Raw genomic sequence first — 17611 nt, 5'->3', positions numbered from 1 at the left:
TTCAACAGCTTCCCGCTCAAACCCCTCATCCCACCCTTCACTTAGCTCACCCCCTTGTGGCTGATTTGTGTTTCCCCAGACAATTTTACTTCCACTTTCATGACACATGCATACGCACGGTTTTAGTTATCTATATAAAATCTAGGATCCAGACATCAGAGGGAACATAGCACTTGTCAAGTTACTTAATATGATTATCTCTAGCTGTATCCATTTTACAGCAGATGAAATAGCTTGATTCTTCTTGTGGTTGGCAAGAATCCCTTTGTGTATGCATGACACATGTTCCTCGTCCATTCCTCTGTGGACGGACACCTGGGTTGGTTGCATGACTCGGCTAATAATGATTGGTGCTGTGGTAAACGGAGATGTGCATGTGTGTCTGTGATGTGTCGACTTAGAGTCCTCCAGGTAAACACTCAGGAAGGCCACAGCCGGATCATGTGGAAGACCTGTTGTTGGTTTTTCAGGAACCCTCCATATGACTTCCATAGTGACTGGTTTACATTCCCACCTGCAGTGCACAGGGGTCTCCTTAGGTCCACATCCTCACTAGCATTGATTTCTTATTTTCTTAATGACTGTCATTAAGACAATTTCATTCCATTAACAAAATTGTCATATTCTGAGGTAAGATTGAATTTTGGGATTGTTTCTTTTAAGGTGTATTTTTTTTATGTGAATTTGACTGTACATACGTGTGTGCGCCATGTATGTACAGTGCCCAGGGAGTCTGAAAGAGAGTGTTGAAGCTCCTGGAACTGGAGTTAATAGAGTGCTGGCTCCTGTATAAGAGTGCAATGGCTTTTAACCATTGGACCATCTCTGACCTACTCCCTGTGGTCTCAATTGCCTTTCTCTGATGGCTAGTGAAGTTGAACATTTCCTGTACGTTTACTGGCCATTTGTGTTTCATCTTTTGAGAAATGTCTCTTCGCTTCATTTATTTATTGGGTTATTTGATTTCGTTGAAACCTATTTCCTTCTTTTTCATTGATTGAGAATTTCATACACGAATATAATATGTGTGGATCAAATCCGCACTCCAACTGCTCTAGTATCCCAGCTTCATGTGAGCTCATGCACACACCCTCTCTACTTCACCGAGTTTAATTCGTGCTGCCTGTATGTACATGGTATAGAACCATCTGCTGGAGTATGTATAGCTTATATGTTCTGTTAGTTATTGTTGCATTCTAGATACTAATCCTGCCATAATATTCATAACTTGAGACTTTTTTCTCCAATCTGTGCCTTTCTATTCATTCAGTTAACTGTGCCCTTTGGTGTACATTTTGTTTGCTTGTTTTCATTCCGTGAGTTCCTATTTATTAATTGCTGGCTGGTGTCTTCCTGAGAATGTCCTTGCTGTTATCCATGCTCAGGACTCACTTCTTGATCAGTGCCTGGGTTTGATGCCGCCGTCAAGATGGTCTTTGTGGGTTCCCCTTTGTTCCACTAGTGACAGCCACTCCAACATGACACTTTCCATCCTGGCCTGGAATGTTACCACGAATGGATCATGAGTGTTTCTGCTGTGTTTCTGACATTTGTGTCCAATGAGTAGCATCATACGTTATGTAGCAGTCAGCAACAGTGGTAACTGTCACCCATTTCCATTCAGAAACATGGAGTATGTCTCTGCACAACACCTGGAGGCCTAGGTTTCTCATCCCTTGGAAAAAGGTGTTCTCCAACATCTTCATACAGCATGTCTGCTTGCCACGGTGAGCTTGTGTTTAGTGAACACATCTATATCCCTCCGTGAGGTTGCACCTATGTTCCCGTGTCTCACATGTTTGTGTTTGTGTCCCTGAGAACTCTTTCCCTAATGAAATGCTATGTCCTTGAGCCCAGCCCTAGAAAGTTCCCAGCCTAACCGGGCTCCACCATGACTCCTATGATGGCAATGGAAACATAGGAACCCAACATGAAGGACACCTGTACTTGGGACAGCTTCCCCCAGCGTCCTTGAGGAAAAGCCTAGGGTCACAGCCACTGCTTGCCTCAGTTTTTTTCCTCCTGGCTGTGTTCCCTTCCTTTGATAAAACAATATATCCTGCTCTAGGCTGGTTCAAAGGCCCTGGGAGGATAGGCCAGTTCCCTTTATGTCTTGCCCATTTCAGCCAACTGGTGGCCATGGCTCTTGGAATATTTATCTGGTTAAATTTTTATTTTTAAGTGTTTTAAAAGCACAGTTTTCTGTTTTATTTATGAAAATTTCATACAATATATTTTGATCATACTATTTCCCTTCCCCCAGTTCCCTCCAGATCCTCACCTCCTTCCCTACCCACCCAATCTCATGTTATTTTTTCTCTTTTACAAAAAACAAAACCCCCAAACAAACAGCAATAACAACATTCCAGTTCTGCTTTTCTTCAGTAAGTCTACCTTTTTGTTCAGTTCTATTTTTATGTCTTGTATTGCCTTCCTTACGTCACTCACATTTGGTTTTGTTTCCTTGGAGCATGCCCATGTTTTCTTTGAGTTGTTCAAATGCAGTTATCACTGTTCTTTTGAACTCTGTCAGGAGATTTTTGAGGCCATTCTCATTGGGGTCTATTATTATAGTACCAGTCCTTTTTGGAGGGGACATGCTGTCTTAGTTTTTGGGGTTCTTTCTGTTTTTTACTGGAATGTGAACATTGGGAATTGGCTGGTTCAGTAGAACTGTGGACCTGGGTTTGATGGTCCGGGCACTGTTTATCAGTCAGCAGGAGAGTTAGGGAGAACTGCACAAGTTAGGTGAGTGTCCATGGATGCCTCACCCATTGGCACCGGGTACTGTGCAGACAGGAATTTTGGGCCCAATGATGGGGCTTGAGGACTCTTTTCCTATCAGCACTAGGAGCTGGCCAGGCTGGGAAATTTTGGGCCTGGGGACACTTTACTTATTTGTGCCAGGGATAGGGTGGGTAAGGGAAGTTTGGGTAGTCTCGTGTGATCCTTAAATGCCATTTGGTTTTGCTGTTTGCATGTGTCTCTGAATTGCAATTCTTGATATATGCATATTTCTGTGTGATGCTAACACAGAGTTTTGATTTCCTCCTCTCAAGCTAATTATCTGGGTGTTTTCTCCCTTTATCTTCTGTGTATTCTAAAAAATAAAGTCATTCAATGTTTCCATTCCTGGCTAACGTATAGAAATACAACTGTTAGTTCCCATCTGGCTTGGGACTATATCAATGAGGGTTACTTGGGTTGCACAACAGAAATAGCAAGAGGTTTTAAACGAACTGAACCAAGGAAATAAGTGATTCCAATGCATTCCATTCTTCCATAGGCTTGGGCTCAATGTTTTTTCAGATATTGGTAAATCTGCTTTGCTACATTGGTGTTGTGACCAAGGTTCCAACTCAGAGTTTGCCATAAATGCATATGCTCCTAGATGCTGTCTATGGGTATGTGTTACCTGGTGTTTACATCATAAAAGGTCTTCCCCAAAAAGATTTAGTTCAAATTGACATATAAAATGAGAGTTCACATAAAATCAGTCCAATTTTTTTTAAAGCTCATAATGTAACAGGCATTTTAAGGCAGAAGCCCCAACTCTAAGAAGTCCCAATGGCTAGGCGTAGCCACCTGTCCCAATCTGTCTCTTAGAGAGTCAAGTGATGCCTACAGTAAGAGAGAGGAAATTTGATTAATGTAACTACGCTGCAGAGAGTGGATGGAAAGGTTTAGTGACCTGAGTCCACTTATGGGGTACTGACATGAATTTTAAGTTGAACGGGACAGGAACTGAGACAGAAGATAAGTGGTATAGCTTGGTTGATCATGCTCAGCATGGGAATTCTCCATTCTAGTCCTACAGAATGGCCTAAGAAACCCCTTGTTGTTTGAAGAAAAAGCTGGTTCCCAGGGGTGATTATTTCTGCTCCAAGGAGCATCCTTGACCTCGTGGCTAATTTTCCTAATATAGTAGTGTCTACCCCATGAGACTTTGCTGTTCCTGGAATACACGGTGATGAAAGAAGGCAAACAGTGTGGGAAGGAGGAAAATACAGGAAGCTACCCAGAAGACGACTTAAAACTCACATAAATGGCGCTAGTGATGAGATGTGTCTTCCACACAAGCATTCCCTCCATTCCCAGACACCGTTGTCTACTGGCCACCTTTCTTCATATAGCTACATGTCTCTGTCCCAGCCTCCTCAGGGCGTCCTTCACATCCTTGTTGCGCAGACTGTAGATGAGGGGGTTGAGCATGGGGATGACCAGGGTGTAGAAGGTGGAGACCACCTTGCCCTGCTCCTTAGATGCCAAACCACCTGGCTGGCCATATATAGCAATACCAGTTCCATAAAACAAGGACACGGCTGTCAGGTGAGAGCCGCAGGTGGAGAAGACCTTGTGCCTGGATCCTGAGTGCATACCGAGAATGGTCATGGCGATGTAGCTGTAGGAAATCAGGATGACTAATGTCGCCCCCATTAGAATGAAACCACAGATAACAAACATCACCAGCTCATTCACGGATGTGTTGGCGCAGGCAAGCTGGAGCAGCGGGGGCATGTCACAGAAGAAGTGGTCAATGCGATTGGAGCTGCAGAAGGGCAGCTGGAATGTGAGGCTGGTCTCCACAATGGAGTTGAGGCAGCCTCCACAGTAGGCAGCCAGCACAAGGCAAGCGCAGACTGTGGGAGTCATGGTCACTGGGTAGTGCAGAGGACTACAGATGGCCACAAAGCGGTCATAGGCCATCACAGCCAAGAGTAAAGCTTCCGTTGTTCCCAGGAAGGAGAAGAAAAATAACTGTGCAGCACAACCAGCAACACCTATGGCTTTGGAAGAATAGAAGTTGGCCATGGCTTTGGGGCCAATGACGGAGGAGTAGCAGAGGTCGACAAAGGACAGGTTCTTGAGGAAGAAGTACATGGGGGAGTGCAGGCGGGCATCCAGGGTGATGACCACGATCATGGCGAGGTTGCCCAGGACGGTCACCGTGTACAGAGCTAGAAAGACAGCGAAGAGCAGGGCCTGGGTCTCTGCACCTCCCCTGAATCCCACCAGCACAAACCCCTGCAAGGACACTGCAGAGATGTTTCCATTCCTGTGGCCTGGTGTGGCCATGCGTGGGGACAGATGCAGAGAGGATGGCAGTGGTGACAGAAGGGAAGCAGTCCTCGTCTCTAAAGTCCTACGTCCCGTGGAGTACCGAGACTCATCAGTGACATGCTGCCCACAAACCAAGAGGCCTGGATGTCCTTCCCGATAGACCAGCGTGGCCTAACAGGGGGCATTTCCTCCGACTTAATTCGTGAGGATGTGTTGAGTGAGCCCTGTCTGTGCAGAAGCCTGAGCTGGGCTGTGAGGATACAAAGGTGGGTTCTGAGCTGAGTGAATCTTAGGTACAGACAGCCTTTCAGTGTCCCTGCACTTGCCTGAGTTGCTGTCCACCTCCAGTGACACTCCTAAATGGGACCATTTTTAAGGACATCCCCAAGTCCCCACCCCCCACCCCCCGCCATTCCACCTTACTCACTGATCATAGAATGGATAAGAGAACCTGCTAATATCCCCGGAGCCGGGGTAGGTGACCTTGTCGTCTCTAGTCTGTGCTCAGTAGGGGGACAGCTCTCTCCAGGCTGTGACCATGTCCCCTGCAGGACTCCTGACCTCACCTCAGCAGCTCTGACTCCAAGTCTGTGGGACCCTCAGCAGCTCTGACTCCAAGTCTGTGGGACAGCTTGCATCACTGTGCAGACTCTGCCTCCTTGAGGATGTGAGGGGTTCCTGCAAATGCTGTGCTGTGGAGACTGTGGTGAGGGTGTAGCCCAGACCCGTGACAAACACCAAGACTGGGGCCCACCCTGTTTTGAACATGCTCATGGCAGAACCTTATCTCACTGCCAGCTCTGCTCACCCTCTGCTTCAGTTCTGGGGCTTTCATGATCCTCTCCTACAACCTGCAAGGGCGCCTATGCCACCAGTACAGCCGTCTCCTGGGTCCCACCCCGTATCTCCCACACCTCAGCACACTCATTAATTCAAGGATATTACAAGGGCCTCCTGCCCTTCCAGAACTTGGGCTGTGTGATTCTTCCATCTCCAGGCTGAAAAAAGAGCAGGGAACAGCCCTGCCCAGGCTGAGGCTGAGCCGTGTCTGTCCCATGCAAGTCTTCTGGACATGGAATTCAGTGGCCATCGGTGTATGCCAGGGGACTCAATGTCTTGTCATTGGATAGGACCCAGAAAGGAGATCATCTAGTTCGACCATATCAAAATCAGCAGGGTGGGTCCTTGATATATTTGGGACACGCGTGTACCCTAAGAATTGCCCTTACTGCCGTTTCTGCACTTCAATTCTCTCACACCGTTCCCGGCCACCTTTTCTTATAGAGCTCACAGCACTGAAGGGCTAGGAGTGTCCTGAGTGGGGCTGACAGCTGTCACTACAGTATTGAGTCACACTCAGGGCCAAGGCAGGACGTTGCTATGCTGAGGCTCATGGGTAAATCTGAATGATGTCCATTCTCTGTCATTTCTGGGTGTTAGGAGAGTTCTCGGGTATGAATGGGCTCGTTTTCTGTGTCCTCTCCTCTCCTCCACAGTTCACCTTCACACAGAGATGATATGGCGGCTGGGGGGGGGGTCCCTTCTGAGTCCACCATGCACCATAAAGCTAAATGTCCTACTGTGAGTTCAAAGGTGTGCGTGGAATTGTTTTGTGCTCGCACTCTTGACACAGCCACCATGGATCACAGTACTGACCACACATAGGTTTCCATGGTAATGAGTGTGATGTGGAAAGGGAAGCTGGTCTTTGCTTCCTGGTAACTCCTAAACAAGCTGCTCTCTCCAGCTTGCTTATCTAATGACAGTTGTGGGCTGGGAGGAGAGCATGGGTTGAGGACATTTCTCTTCAGTGACTGTGAAGGAAGTCACTGCACACCCCAACCCTACTCCTCGTGAGCCCACGGCATCACTGTGTCCTGTGATCTGTTTGGATGCAGAGCTTCAACCCACCTGCCTGCAGGATTGGAAGAGCTAGTGTTCAACAAGCACGCTCTAAACTGTGCCAAGACTGGGGTGATCAGGATAGGCTATGACAGCATCCTGAGGCAGGCCCCAAGTAAACATGGTCTTCTCTGCCCTTCTGATCTCCACCTCCGCAGTTTCCTACTCCTCACAGGTTAGACAATGAACCTACCTTCCACAAGCGAGTCAGGTCTGGTCACTCACGCTCCCAGCGCCCCTGTGCTGCTGAGCCTGGTCTCTGATGGCTATGTGGATTCTGTCCCTTAATCAGATCATCTGTGGCTTCCTGTGAAATCGCTTGAGGTGACAATGATGAGAGGAAGGCACCTGGATGCCCGTGAGGATCCAGGATATGCAGGGTCTGGTTGTGACAGGTTCTGGGTTTTGTAAAAAAGGAAGCCTGGACTTCCTTGCCTTGTCTGCTCTCCTGTCACCACAATCAGGAAATTGTGTGGAGAGGTCACTCTGTAGGAAGGATGTCTGTATCTAGCCATGCTGGGACTCTTGGCCTCCAATGGCCAATTAAGAGAGTGCTGGCCTACTGACAGCTGGGAATATAATTCCCTGGGTTCCAGAGGTGGAGGACTGGCTGTGGCCAACCTCTGCCTCATCACCATCCATGCCCTATGGATTGGCAGGAAGCCTGAAGTTCTCAGGGAACCCTGGAGGTACCATCAAGATTACAGTTGAAAGGACACAGGAGCATCTGTGTCAGCATAACTCATTAGAGCAGCCACCCTGTGGGCAGCGTGGTCTTCAGCCCATTCCCTTGAGGCTCCCTTCAACTTGCCATGTTGATGTGAAGTATGATGTTGGGATCCTTCTGTAAGGCAGCTGGTCAGTTCCTCCCACCCTTCCTTAAGAAGATCACTGGCTCTTCTTAAACCTCTAGCTCTGCAAATCCAAGTCCCTTAGTGTCATTAGAAGCCTGGGTAAAGGACCTCCATCCACCTTTTATCCCTTTTCTGATTCTTTCTGTCTGGAGGGATACCAGCCGTAAGTGGTGATCCAACAGAAGGTGCAGAAAAGAGGAAGGTCTGAGTAACCCCTCCCCTCCCTCGGCAGTTAACTGTGTTCCTACACATGGCTCTGAATATCTCAGGTTTCCATTACGTCCTCATGTTGCAAATCTCAACACTCTTTAGTTTGGCTCTGGAGGTCTTCCCTGGATTTGAGGCAACCACCAAGTTTCTGCTGGTGGGATGATGAGGTCACTACCTCTCCATCTGGATTCTCAGAATCAATCTACATGTTCTTTCTCGTCCTGTCAAGAGTGCAGGAGGACACAGCTGGGTCTCTGCTAGAACGTCTGTCATTAATGTCCTACAAGGAGCATCCCAGGCTTCATCATGCCAGCCTTCTCTTAAGAAGCAGAGCATGCTTCATGCCCATGGGGGAAAAAGTTTGAGTTTCCGGTAAAGATCTGAGTTTGAATCGCCAGAACCCGCACAAAGTGGTACCATCTTCCTGTGTGATTCTTAAATATTTAGAATTGTTTTGAGGGAACATTTTGGAGAATTTTCAAGGCGGTGTCTATCAGAAACCTAGAATTCTCTGAGAATTAAATAGGCATGGGTAATACTGATGGGGGCTCAGCCAGCCAGAGTGCCAGCATTTCAAAGGGATCTTGACCTCAGCCATTTGAGACATCTTTCTAATATTTCTATGAACATACCAGAATACTGGCTTTTGATATAATTTCTAAACACATTCTTCTTCTTATTATTTTTTTTGCAAGACATATTCCTCCTCTTTGCTCTCATTTTCAAAAATCCCTGGGATTACTTTTTGAGGTGGCCCATCGTGATTGGGGGTATAAGTTTAATGCTGACCTTTAACCCCATGGACATAGTACGTCCTATGTACTCAGGCATCATTCATCCACATTAATATGACCGAACTTTTCCATTCTTCCTATTTCCCTATAGAAAATTACACATTTTAATATTTGCTCTTAAATGTTGCCTAGTTATTACTGATAAGTTTTGGAAAATAAACTTACCTTTTCTGGGTTTTAGTTTTACTCATATTTTATTACATTTATTATATATAATATATGTAATATTACATATTAGCACCATATCATAAAATGGCCTCAGGACAGGCAAAATGCCCAGTGGATCGAATGGAGGCAAGGCACACAGACAAGTGGGTACTGGAGTGGCAGGAAACAGTGGGATGAGTAGGGTTGAGTAGTGCATGCGACCATGAACCCTAGAGTATGGAGGAATAGGCATTGTGGAGTTGCTGGTGAAAACCATGCTTTATTTTCTAGGTGGTCAGTAGTCATATTGAGGAAAACAGAAGTTGATATTATATCAGTCAAACATGAAAAATAAATTTATAGGACTGAATAAATAAATGGCAGGAGAGTTTCAGGGACTCATTGACACAATGGGTATCAGCTCAATCCCGAAGGGTGACAGACTTAATGTGATTAGAATAAGAGGAGACTCTCTGAACATGACACAGAAAGAGACAGATGGCTGACCTCAAAACACTGAGAATAAAAACTACCGTTGAGCAAAAGACGCATGGCGAAGCGTAGCCCCAAAGTGGAGATGATATTGTGAAAGCAAACAATCTTATATGTGAAGTGACATGGTAAAAACTTCTCAACAGTGAAGTTACACATAAAGCAAGCAGGTGATCACTATATACATGAAGAGAAGTTCCCAACTGTCAGCCAAAGGGGACACACAAACCAAGCACATGGAGTGTCCAAGCAAATTAAAATAAAATCAGTAGCTTTTACAAAAGAGTAATTTTTGCATACCCTATTTTAAGCAGCTGTGCTTACAGCAATCTTCAACAGAAATCCTCTCACACAGGAGAAAGACAAGACCATGGTACACACCTTGGCAGACAGTAATATAAACCGTAACCATTTCTCCAGAAGCAGAGCACATGGTGTCCTCATGTTCTGATCACACACAGCAATACAAGCCATGCAAATTTCACTGTACACAAACATGTGTATTAATCTTAGGAAGATAATGCTGAGCAACAGAGATAAAAAACAAATAGCTTGGGCTGTCTTGCTCTCAGAAACCAGTGGGAACTGTGGTCAGAATCTAGTCAAGTGTTGGAGTTGGAGCAAAATGCCTGGGATTGTATGGAGGATATTATGAGATTGTACATCTTTTCCCCAGGGACAGTGTGGGTTTAAAATAAATTGATTTAATATATGCATATGTTTACATATATAATATGTATATATTCACTACCACATAAACTTCACACTATGGCTCTTTGTGAGAGAGACTCCATGCTAGATGTAATTCACTAGAACCATGGAACTCATTATGAAGAAAACTTGGCAATACATTTAAAATTATGTTATGTGACTTATGAAAGTATTATTTATGGAGCCTGGCATTGGTGGCACACACCTTTAATCCCAGCACTCAGGAGGCAGAGGTAGGCAGATCTCTGTGAATTCTAGGCTAGCCTGGTCTACAGAGCAAGTTCCAGGACAGGATCCAAAGCTGCACAGAGAGACCCTGTCTCGAAAAACAAACACAAAAAAATTAAAAAGTTGTATTTATGTGTATGTGCGTTTGTTAGTATGAACAAGTGTATGCAGGAGCCTATGGAGGCAAAAACTGGATGTGGGGTCCATGAAGAGAGTTGCAGGCCATTTTGAGCCTGTTGACCTGGGTGCTGGGCACTGAATTCTGGTCTTCTAGAAGAACATCAAGCATTCTCAACTGCTGAGCCACCTCTCCAGCCACTGGAGTTATGTTGGACACGTTTCGTCTTGGTAGTGTGAAGAGAGATGAAAGAAACTAAAGGGAAGCAGAAGACTCTTTGCAGGCACGTGTTCATGCTCACAAGGGGTCACCAAGACATGCCTAGCACTGTGTCTGTGGGATCAGGAAGAGGGACTTGGCATTAGGGATTTATTTAGTTTTCATATTATGTCAAAATATCTATCTCCTTTCATAGAAGAGAAAAAAAAAACAAAAACAAAAAACTCTTTCAACCCCAACACATGTAAATCAAGCTCACTGCTTAGAAAGTGGAAAGGAGCTTGGAACCTGCTCTACCTCTCAGCAGAGGGGCATCTGCTTCCTGCTTAGCCAGTACCTGGTCTGTAATGTTCTGTCAAGATCCATTGTAGAGTGGATGGGTGAGAGAGACCAAACAGTGTTTCACTGGAAATTTTCCCTCCAGCCCTAGGACAGCCCCTCACTGTCCTCCCTCCTTCACAAGGCTGTGTCTCTGTCCCAGCCTCCTCAGGGCGTCCTTCACATCCTTGTTGCGCAGACTGTAGATGAGGGGGTTGAGCATGGGGATGACCAGGGTGTAGAAGACAGAGACTACTTTCCCCTGCTCCAAGGAGGCCACTGCTCCTGGCTGTGCATACATGACAAATACAGTTCCATAAAATAAGGACACAGCTGTCATGTGTGAACCACAGGTAGAGAAGATTTTGTGCCGCCCTGCCCCTGAGCGCATTCTGAGAATGGTTACTGTGATGTAGCCATAGGAGATGAGGACCACAAGAGTGGTAGACACGATGATGAGCCCACAGATGCCAAACATGACAAGCTCATTGAGAGCTGTGTTAGCACAGGCCAGCTGGAGCAGCGGGGGCACGTCACAGTAGAAGTGGTCAATACGGTTGGAGCTGCAGAAGGGCAGCTGGAATGTGAGGCTGGTCTGCACAATGGAGTTCAGGCAGCCTCCACAGTAGGTACCCAGAACCAGGCGGGCACAGGTCATGGGGCACATGGTCACAGGGTAGCGCAGAGGACTGCAGATGGCCATGAAGCGGTCATAGGCCATCACAGCTAAGAGGAAGCCTTCAGTGGTAACCAGAAGGGAGAAAAAGAAGAACTGAGTGGCACATCCTGCAAAGCTGATGACCTTGGAGGAGGAAAGGAAGTTGGCCATGGCTTTAGGGGCAATGACGGAGGAGTAGCAGAGGTCGACAAAGGACAGGTTCTTGAGGAAGAAGTACATGGGGGAGTGCAGGCGGGCATCCAGGGTGATGACCACGATCATGGTGAGGTTGCCGAGGACGGTCACCACATACAGAGCCAGGAAGACAGCGAAGAGCAGGGCCTGGGTCTCTGCACCTCCCCTGAATCCCACCAGCACGAACCCCCGCAAGGGCACTGCCGAGAGGCTTCCATTTCTGGGGACTGGTGTGGCCATGCGTGGGGACAGATGCAGAGAGGTAGACAGAGGCAGCGAGGCGGAGCAGATCTCACCAGTGCTGTTGGATGTCCCACAGGCAGCAGCAACCCATTCTCAACATGCGGCCGCCATCCAGAAGTCCGCCAGCCTCTGTGATCTGCCACATGATCGACATTTTCTCTGACTCACTCAGTTCTCAGGGTGTTACTGAGCTCTCTCTCTGCAGGAGGCTGGACACTGCTCTGAGGACAGAGAAACCTCCAGAGATGAGTGACTGAGTATAGAAGCCTTTCAAGGTCCCCATGCCTGCCTCTTAATCACTTGTCCTACCTCATCACAGAGACACCCCAGAGCAGCTCTACTGGTTACAGCTGCTTAACTAAGTCCACCCTCAGCACTCAGGCCTCATTGACTCAAAATGGTCACGAGGACTTCCTGCCCTCCTGGAGCTGGGTGAGCTTGTCCTCTCCAGGAGGGTCTGAAAGTAGGAGACAGCCCTCACCATGCTGACACTGTGCTTCTGCATACCTTGAAGGATGCTCAACAGCTCTAGCTCTAAGTCTGGTCCACAATAACAACCAATGCACACATCCTCTGCTTGCTTCAGAATGTGAGGGTCCCCGGATAATGACTAGCCTTTGGATAATGTGGTGAAGGGGCAGCCGAGACCCATGTCCTGAGAAACAGCTGAAGTGGGCTCCAGATATACTTGGGACATGCTCACAGTTTCCTTCCAGATCTCAATGCCACTTCTACCCCCTGCTCCACTTCATCTCTGGCCACTCATCATCACTTTCTCTAATTCATAGTGATCACAGCATCGGCAGATTAGGGGTGTCCTCACAGTGGCTGGCTGTGACCACCATGCTATTGGCCAATAAATCAGTGCAGGGAGGCTCGGAACTGAGCATCTCGGCTAGAGAGAAGAGGGTGTCTGTTCACTGCACCGGAGGCTTGGGGACTCACTCGTCTGGTCTGAGTGGGCTCATTTGCTGTGCTCTCTACTCTCCCCCAACTCAGTTCACCCTCACACAGGAGTGATATGGAGGCCAGAGGACATTTCTGAGCCCATCTTGCCCTACATAGCTGATTTTTCTCACTGTGAGCTAAACGGTGTGCACGGAATGGCTTTGTGCTCACACTCTTGACACACCAGCCAGAGGTCACAGCACTGACCACCGTGGCGATGCATGTAATGTGTAAATGAAAGTTGGTCCTTTGTTTCCTGTTGGAACAAGGCCAAGCTTGATCTTCCCAGGTTGCTGAGGGAAAAATATTACCCAAGGATGTGTGCGCAAGGAGAGGGAGGCATGGGCTGAGAACCCGGCTCTGCTGTGGGACAGCTGGCAGACACTGCACGAAGGGACAGCCCGTGGTCCCCTTGGCCTTGTCCCTCCTGAGCAAGCACCATCAGTGTCCTGTGAGATGGTTGGACTGCAGCCCTTCAGCCCACCGGCTTGCACATTCAGAGTTGGTGTTTAATAAGTCCCCTACGATATGTTCTCTAACCTGTGTCAAAGCCCAGGATGATCGGCATACGTCAATTTCCTGAGGCAGGCCCTGAGCATTCACGGTGTACTCCACATTTCTCCCCTCCCCACATGGATGGACCCCTACTCCTGACAGGTGACACAATGAACTTACCTTTCTTAGGTAAAAGGCAGGCGTATCCCAGGGTCACATGGGTACACGCCCCTGTGCCCCGTGCCCCTTGCTGATGAGCCTGGTCTGTAATGGGTACGGAGAGGCAGACATCAGTTGGTTCTAGACCTTGTTCATATCAGCTATGGATTCCTGGGCTATGGAGTGAAGAGGGCCATATGTGCAGAGCTGGGTCCCTGGGTCCCTCTAAGAGACTGGCTGTGCAGGAGATGGCTGTGGCAGGTTCTGGGTCTTGTAAGAGAAAAGGCAGGACTTCCTCACTTCAGCTGCTCTCCTGTTATGTCTAGTAGGGTGTGGAAGGGCCTGCCCTTGGGGTCACTCTGATGGATAGGATGCTCTACACACAGTAGTGTTGTGACTCTTGGCCTCCAGTGGCCAATTAAGGAGGTTCTGGCCACTGGCACTTGGGACTAATGCCCTGGGCTCCAGAGATGGAAGATGGGCTATAGCCAATCTCTGCATTGACATCCACTTTCTATGGCAATGGTTCTCAACCTTCCTAATTCTGTGACCCTTTAATACAGTTCCTCATGTTATGTGATCTCCAACCATAAAATTATTTTCATTGCAACTTCATAACTGTAATTTTGCTAGTTATGAATCATAATGTAAATATCTGTTCTATGACCCCCAAAGGGGTCATGGCCCACAGGTTGAGAACTGCTGCTTTATGGGTTGGCAGGAAGCCTGCAGTCCTCTGAAAAAACCTTGAAGGAACCATCAAAAATATAGCCGAGAGAACTCAGGACTACCCATATCCTGTGTCCCTCATTAGAGCAGTCACTCCTGGTCACAGCCCAGGAGCCCCTTGTAGCTCCTTCTAACTCACTATATTAATGTGGGAAGAAAGATAGGGAACCTCCCTAGGGTAGATGGCCAGCTCACCACACTCCAGATGGCAACTACATACACAACTCTGCATATCCAAAACCCTTGATGTCACTAGAAGCCTGGGTAGATGACTCTTATCCCCTTTATGTTCCTTTCTGAATGTTTCAAGTTTGAAAAAATAGCACACCTTCTGCTTGGAGGAGTTTGAGCCAGTAAGCAATGATCCAACCCGAAGAGACAGAAAAGACAAGACTCCTCCAGGGGCCAGAGTAACATCTTCCTTCTCGCAGCAGTTGGCTGTGTTCCCACATGCATCTGGTTGTCTCTGGGCATTATGTCCTTCCTTGTGCCACACATCACAACACTCTAGTTTCGCTCTTAAGTTCTCTGACTTTGAGGCAACAGCCATGTTTCTACCGGTGGATGACAAGGCCAGAAACTGTCCACCTGAACTCTAAGAGGTGTTCTACACATTCTTCCCCATCCTGGCTAGAGTGCATCATCAGGGCACATCTGTTCCTCTGCTAACATCTCAGACAATGGTCAACAATGTTGCTATACCGCAGACAACCCTTGACAGTGTCATGTATAAACTGTGTTTGGAATCTGGGCTGCAAATGCGTGCTCTCCGATGCAGGTGTCAACTCCTAGGTGCAGATATGAGATCCTATGTATGGATCCCGAGTACTGGGTTAGTTCCAGGGTGCAGGACTGGATACTGTGTGAATTCCTGGTGCAGGTGTGAGTTCCTGGATACAAGCTGGGTTCCTCAGTGTGAGCTACTGTGTATAGGTGTGAGCTCTTGGGTACATATGTGAGTCTCTGTGTGCAGGCATGAACTCCTGAGTGCATCTGTAAGCTCTTTAGTGATCTCTTACGGGTATATTATGGCTTATTTTTCCCTGGCATTAACAGCATGGCCAAGTGTGTCTTCCTGGTAATAACTGCAGAGGCTAGAAAGTATGCCCATTCTCTCTTTGCACTGCACACAGTCCTTGAGAGTCCTCCTATCACTGCTATGTGCACTGTGCATCTCAACACTGCTCAATGCCATCATTTGAGATGTCCGTGTGCCTAACGTGGTGCGGTAGGTAGTTTCATGTATTGGGTATTTGCATAACTGGTCAGATATTTGAAGACACCGGAGATGTGTTTGGCATTGCAGCCACGGAGTGGGTAAAGAGAACTTCCCCTTTAATGTGGGTGGTCTTCGTTTAATCAGTTGCCAACCTGAACAGCACTAAGGGGCTGGTTGTTGCCTCAATACAAGGGAACATCTGCTGCTTGCTTGCCTTGGAGCCAAGATAATAGTTGTGTTCCTTCCTGTGACTTCAAACTGCAAACCCCGGTTGCCCTGTATCTCCTGCTTGGCTTCTGCAGATCTCGAGACTTGTTGGCCACGGCACCCAAAGGGCACACTCCCGTGGCCTCACTGCCCAGTACACATACTTCCTTAGTGACCACGACTTTGCCACTATGGTTGGTGGTGCCTTCACACACTTGGCATACATCTCTGCTCCTTCACACCACACGCCCCAGGCAATGGTGATGCATTTCTTCCAGGGTGTTGCTACTGTAGCAGACATGGCACCCCAGCCACAACAGGAACGTTGCCTTCCCTGCAGAGCATATCCCCCAGCCTAATAACCCATGTTACTAAGGTCAGTACCTCACAGTGCTGCTCTGGTGACCCAGGGCACAGCTGTTCCCATCCACTTTAGATCCTTTCCAACTGCGCTCCAGGCTGGGTTTAGTTCCCGGATGGGAAAGACAATACTCCAAAGTCGCTCTTCCTCTCAACCTTTTCCCTCACACTAGCATTTAATTTCCCCCCTCAGTTGCTGAACCTTCTTGTTGGGTTTTGTAAACCCGTTACAAACCTTTACATCTTACATATATTGCAAATAGCTTTTCTAGTTCACAGCTGGTCTCGGGCCCTCTCTCTCTCTGGCCCCTATAGGATTGTCTCCACGTGTGCTCTGATATCCCTTGGAAATGGAGTGTCTCTCAAGGCTGCGTACACTTGACTAACTACCTATCTAAGCAAGCACAACCACAGAAGTTCACTTGGACAACACGGCAGCTTCTGCATGATTGGGTGGCTGAACAGTGTACCAGGATTTTCTTTTGGGCCACTAGCCAGCTCCCAGATCATGAGACAGACTTCTGTTAAGTTTTGAATGCTTGGCCTAGCTTAGCTTTTTTCTAGCTAGCGCTTTTTATTAAGTTAACCTGTTTCTCTTTATCGACCTTTTGCCTTGGGCCTTATTACTTTTCATTCCTTCTCTATATCTTACTTTCACGGCTTCTTGTGTTTGCTGGCTGGTGGCTGCCTGGCTTCTGGCCCCAGATGGTCTCCCTCATTCTCTCCTCCTTCTCCTCTCATTTCTCCTGAGCCTAGATTTCTCCTCCTATTTATTCTCTCTGCCAGTGCCCTACCTATCCTTTCTCCTGCTTAGCTATTGATCATCCAGCTCTTTATTAGACCAATCAGGTGCCTTAGGCAGACAAGGTGAAACAGATTCAACACAGCCTTACATAATTAAACAAATACAGCATAAACAAATATAACACACCTTTACACAGGTAAAGCAATATTCTGCAGCATAAATAAATTTAACACATCTTTGTCTCGTTAAAATAATATTTCAGTCATTTCCAGGTCTATCCATTTGTATTATAATTTTAATTTATAACTGAGCAATATTCTATTGTGCAAAAGTACTACACTTCCAGTATTTATTAGTTAGTTGATGGACAACTAGGTTGCTTCCATTTCCTGGTCATTGTGAAAAGGATGGGTCAGAGTCTCTGGAGTAGAATAAATTCCTTTGTGTCTATGTGCAGGGATGGTATAGTTGGGTCATAAGGAAGATCCATTTCTAGTGTTTTAAGAGACCAGTGAACTTATCTCCACAGTATATAGTTAACATTCCCACCAACAGTGTATCAGGGTTCCCCTATTCCTATAACCTAGTAAGTGCTAGTA

General features: G+C 47.1%; 2 protein-coding genes across 2 annotated transcripts; both read right to left on the bottom strand.

Annotated features, from left to right (window-relative positions):
• Positions 1–4125: 4125 nt before the first annotated feature.
• LOC127226711 (olfactory receptor 12) lies at positions 4126–5076 on the bottom strand. Its single transcript, XM_051190814.1, has one exon. It carries the CDS (start codon positions 5074–5076, stop codon positions 4126–4128), a length of 951 nt encoding a protein of 316 aa, XP_051046771.1.
• Positions 5077–11175: 6099 nt separating this feature from the next.
• LOC127226705 (olfactory receptor 12) lies at positions 11176–12147 on the bottom strand. Its single transcript, XM_051190811.1, has one exon. The coding sequence runs from the start codon at positions 12145–12147 to the stop codon at positions 11176–11178; it is 972 nt and encodes a 323-aa protein (XP_051046768.1).
• Between the last annotated feature and the right edge of the window lie 5464 nt (positions 12148–17611).

Source organism: Phodopus roborovskii, unplaced genomic scaffold (assembly GCF_943737965.1).
Source record: "Phodopus roborovskii unplaced genomic scaffold, PHOROB, whole genome shotgun sequence".
Lineage (NCBI taxonomy): Eukaryota > Metazoa > Chordata > Mammalia > Rodentia > Cricetidae > Phodopus > Phodopus roborovskii.
Note: the sequence above shows the minus strand (reverse complement) of the source record. Positions and strands in the feature narration are given on the sequence as shown.

Excerpts from the sequence above, each read along its gene's own strand:
- LOC127226711 (XM_051190814.1), bottom strand. The coding sequence starts at position 5,076 with ATGGCCACACCAGGCCACAGGAATGGAAACATCTCTGCAGTGTCCTTG.
- LOC127226705 (XM_051190811.1), bottom strand. The coding sequence starts at position 12,147 with ATGGCCACACCAGTCCCCAGAAATGGAAGCCTCTCGGCAGTGCCCTTG.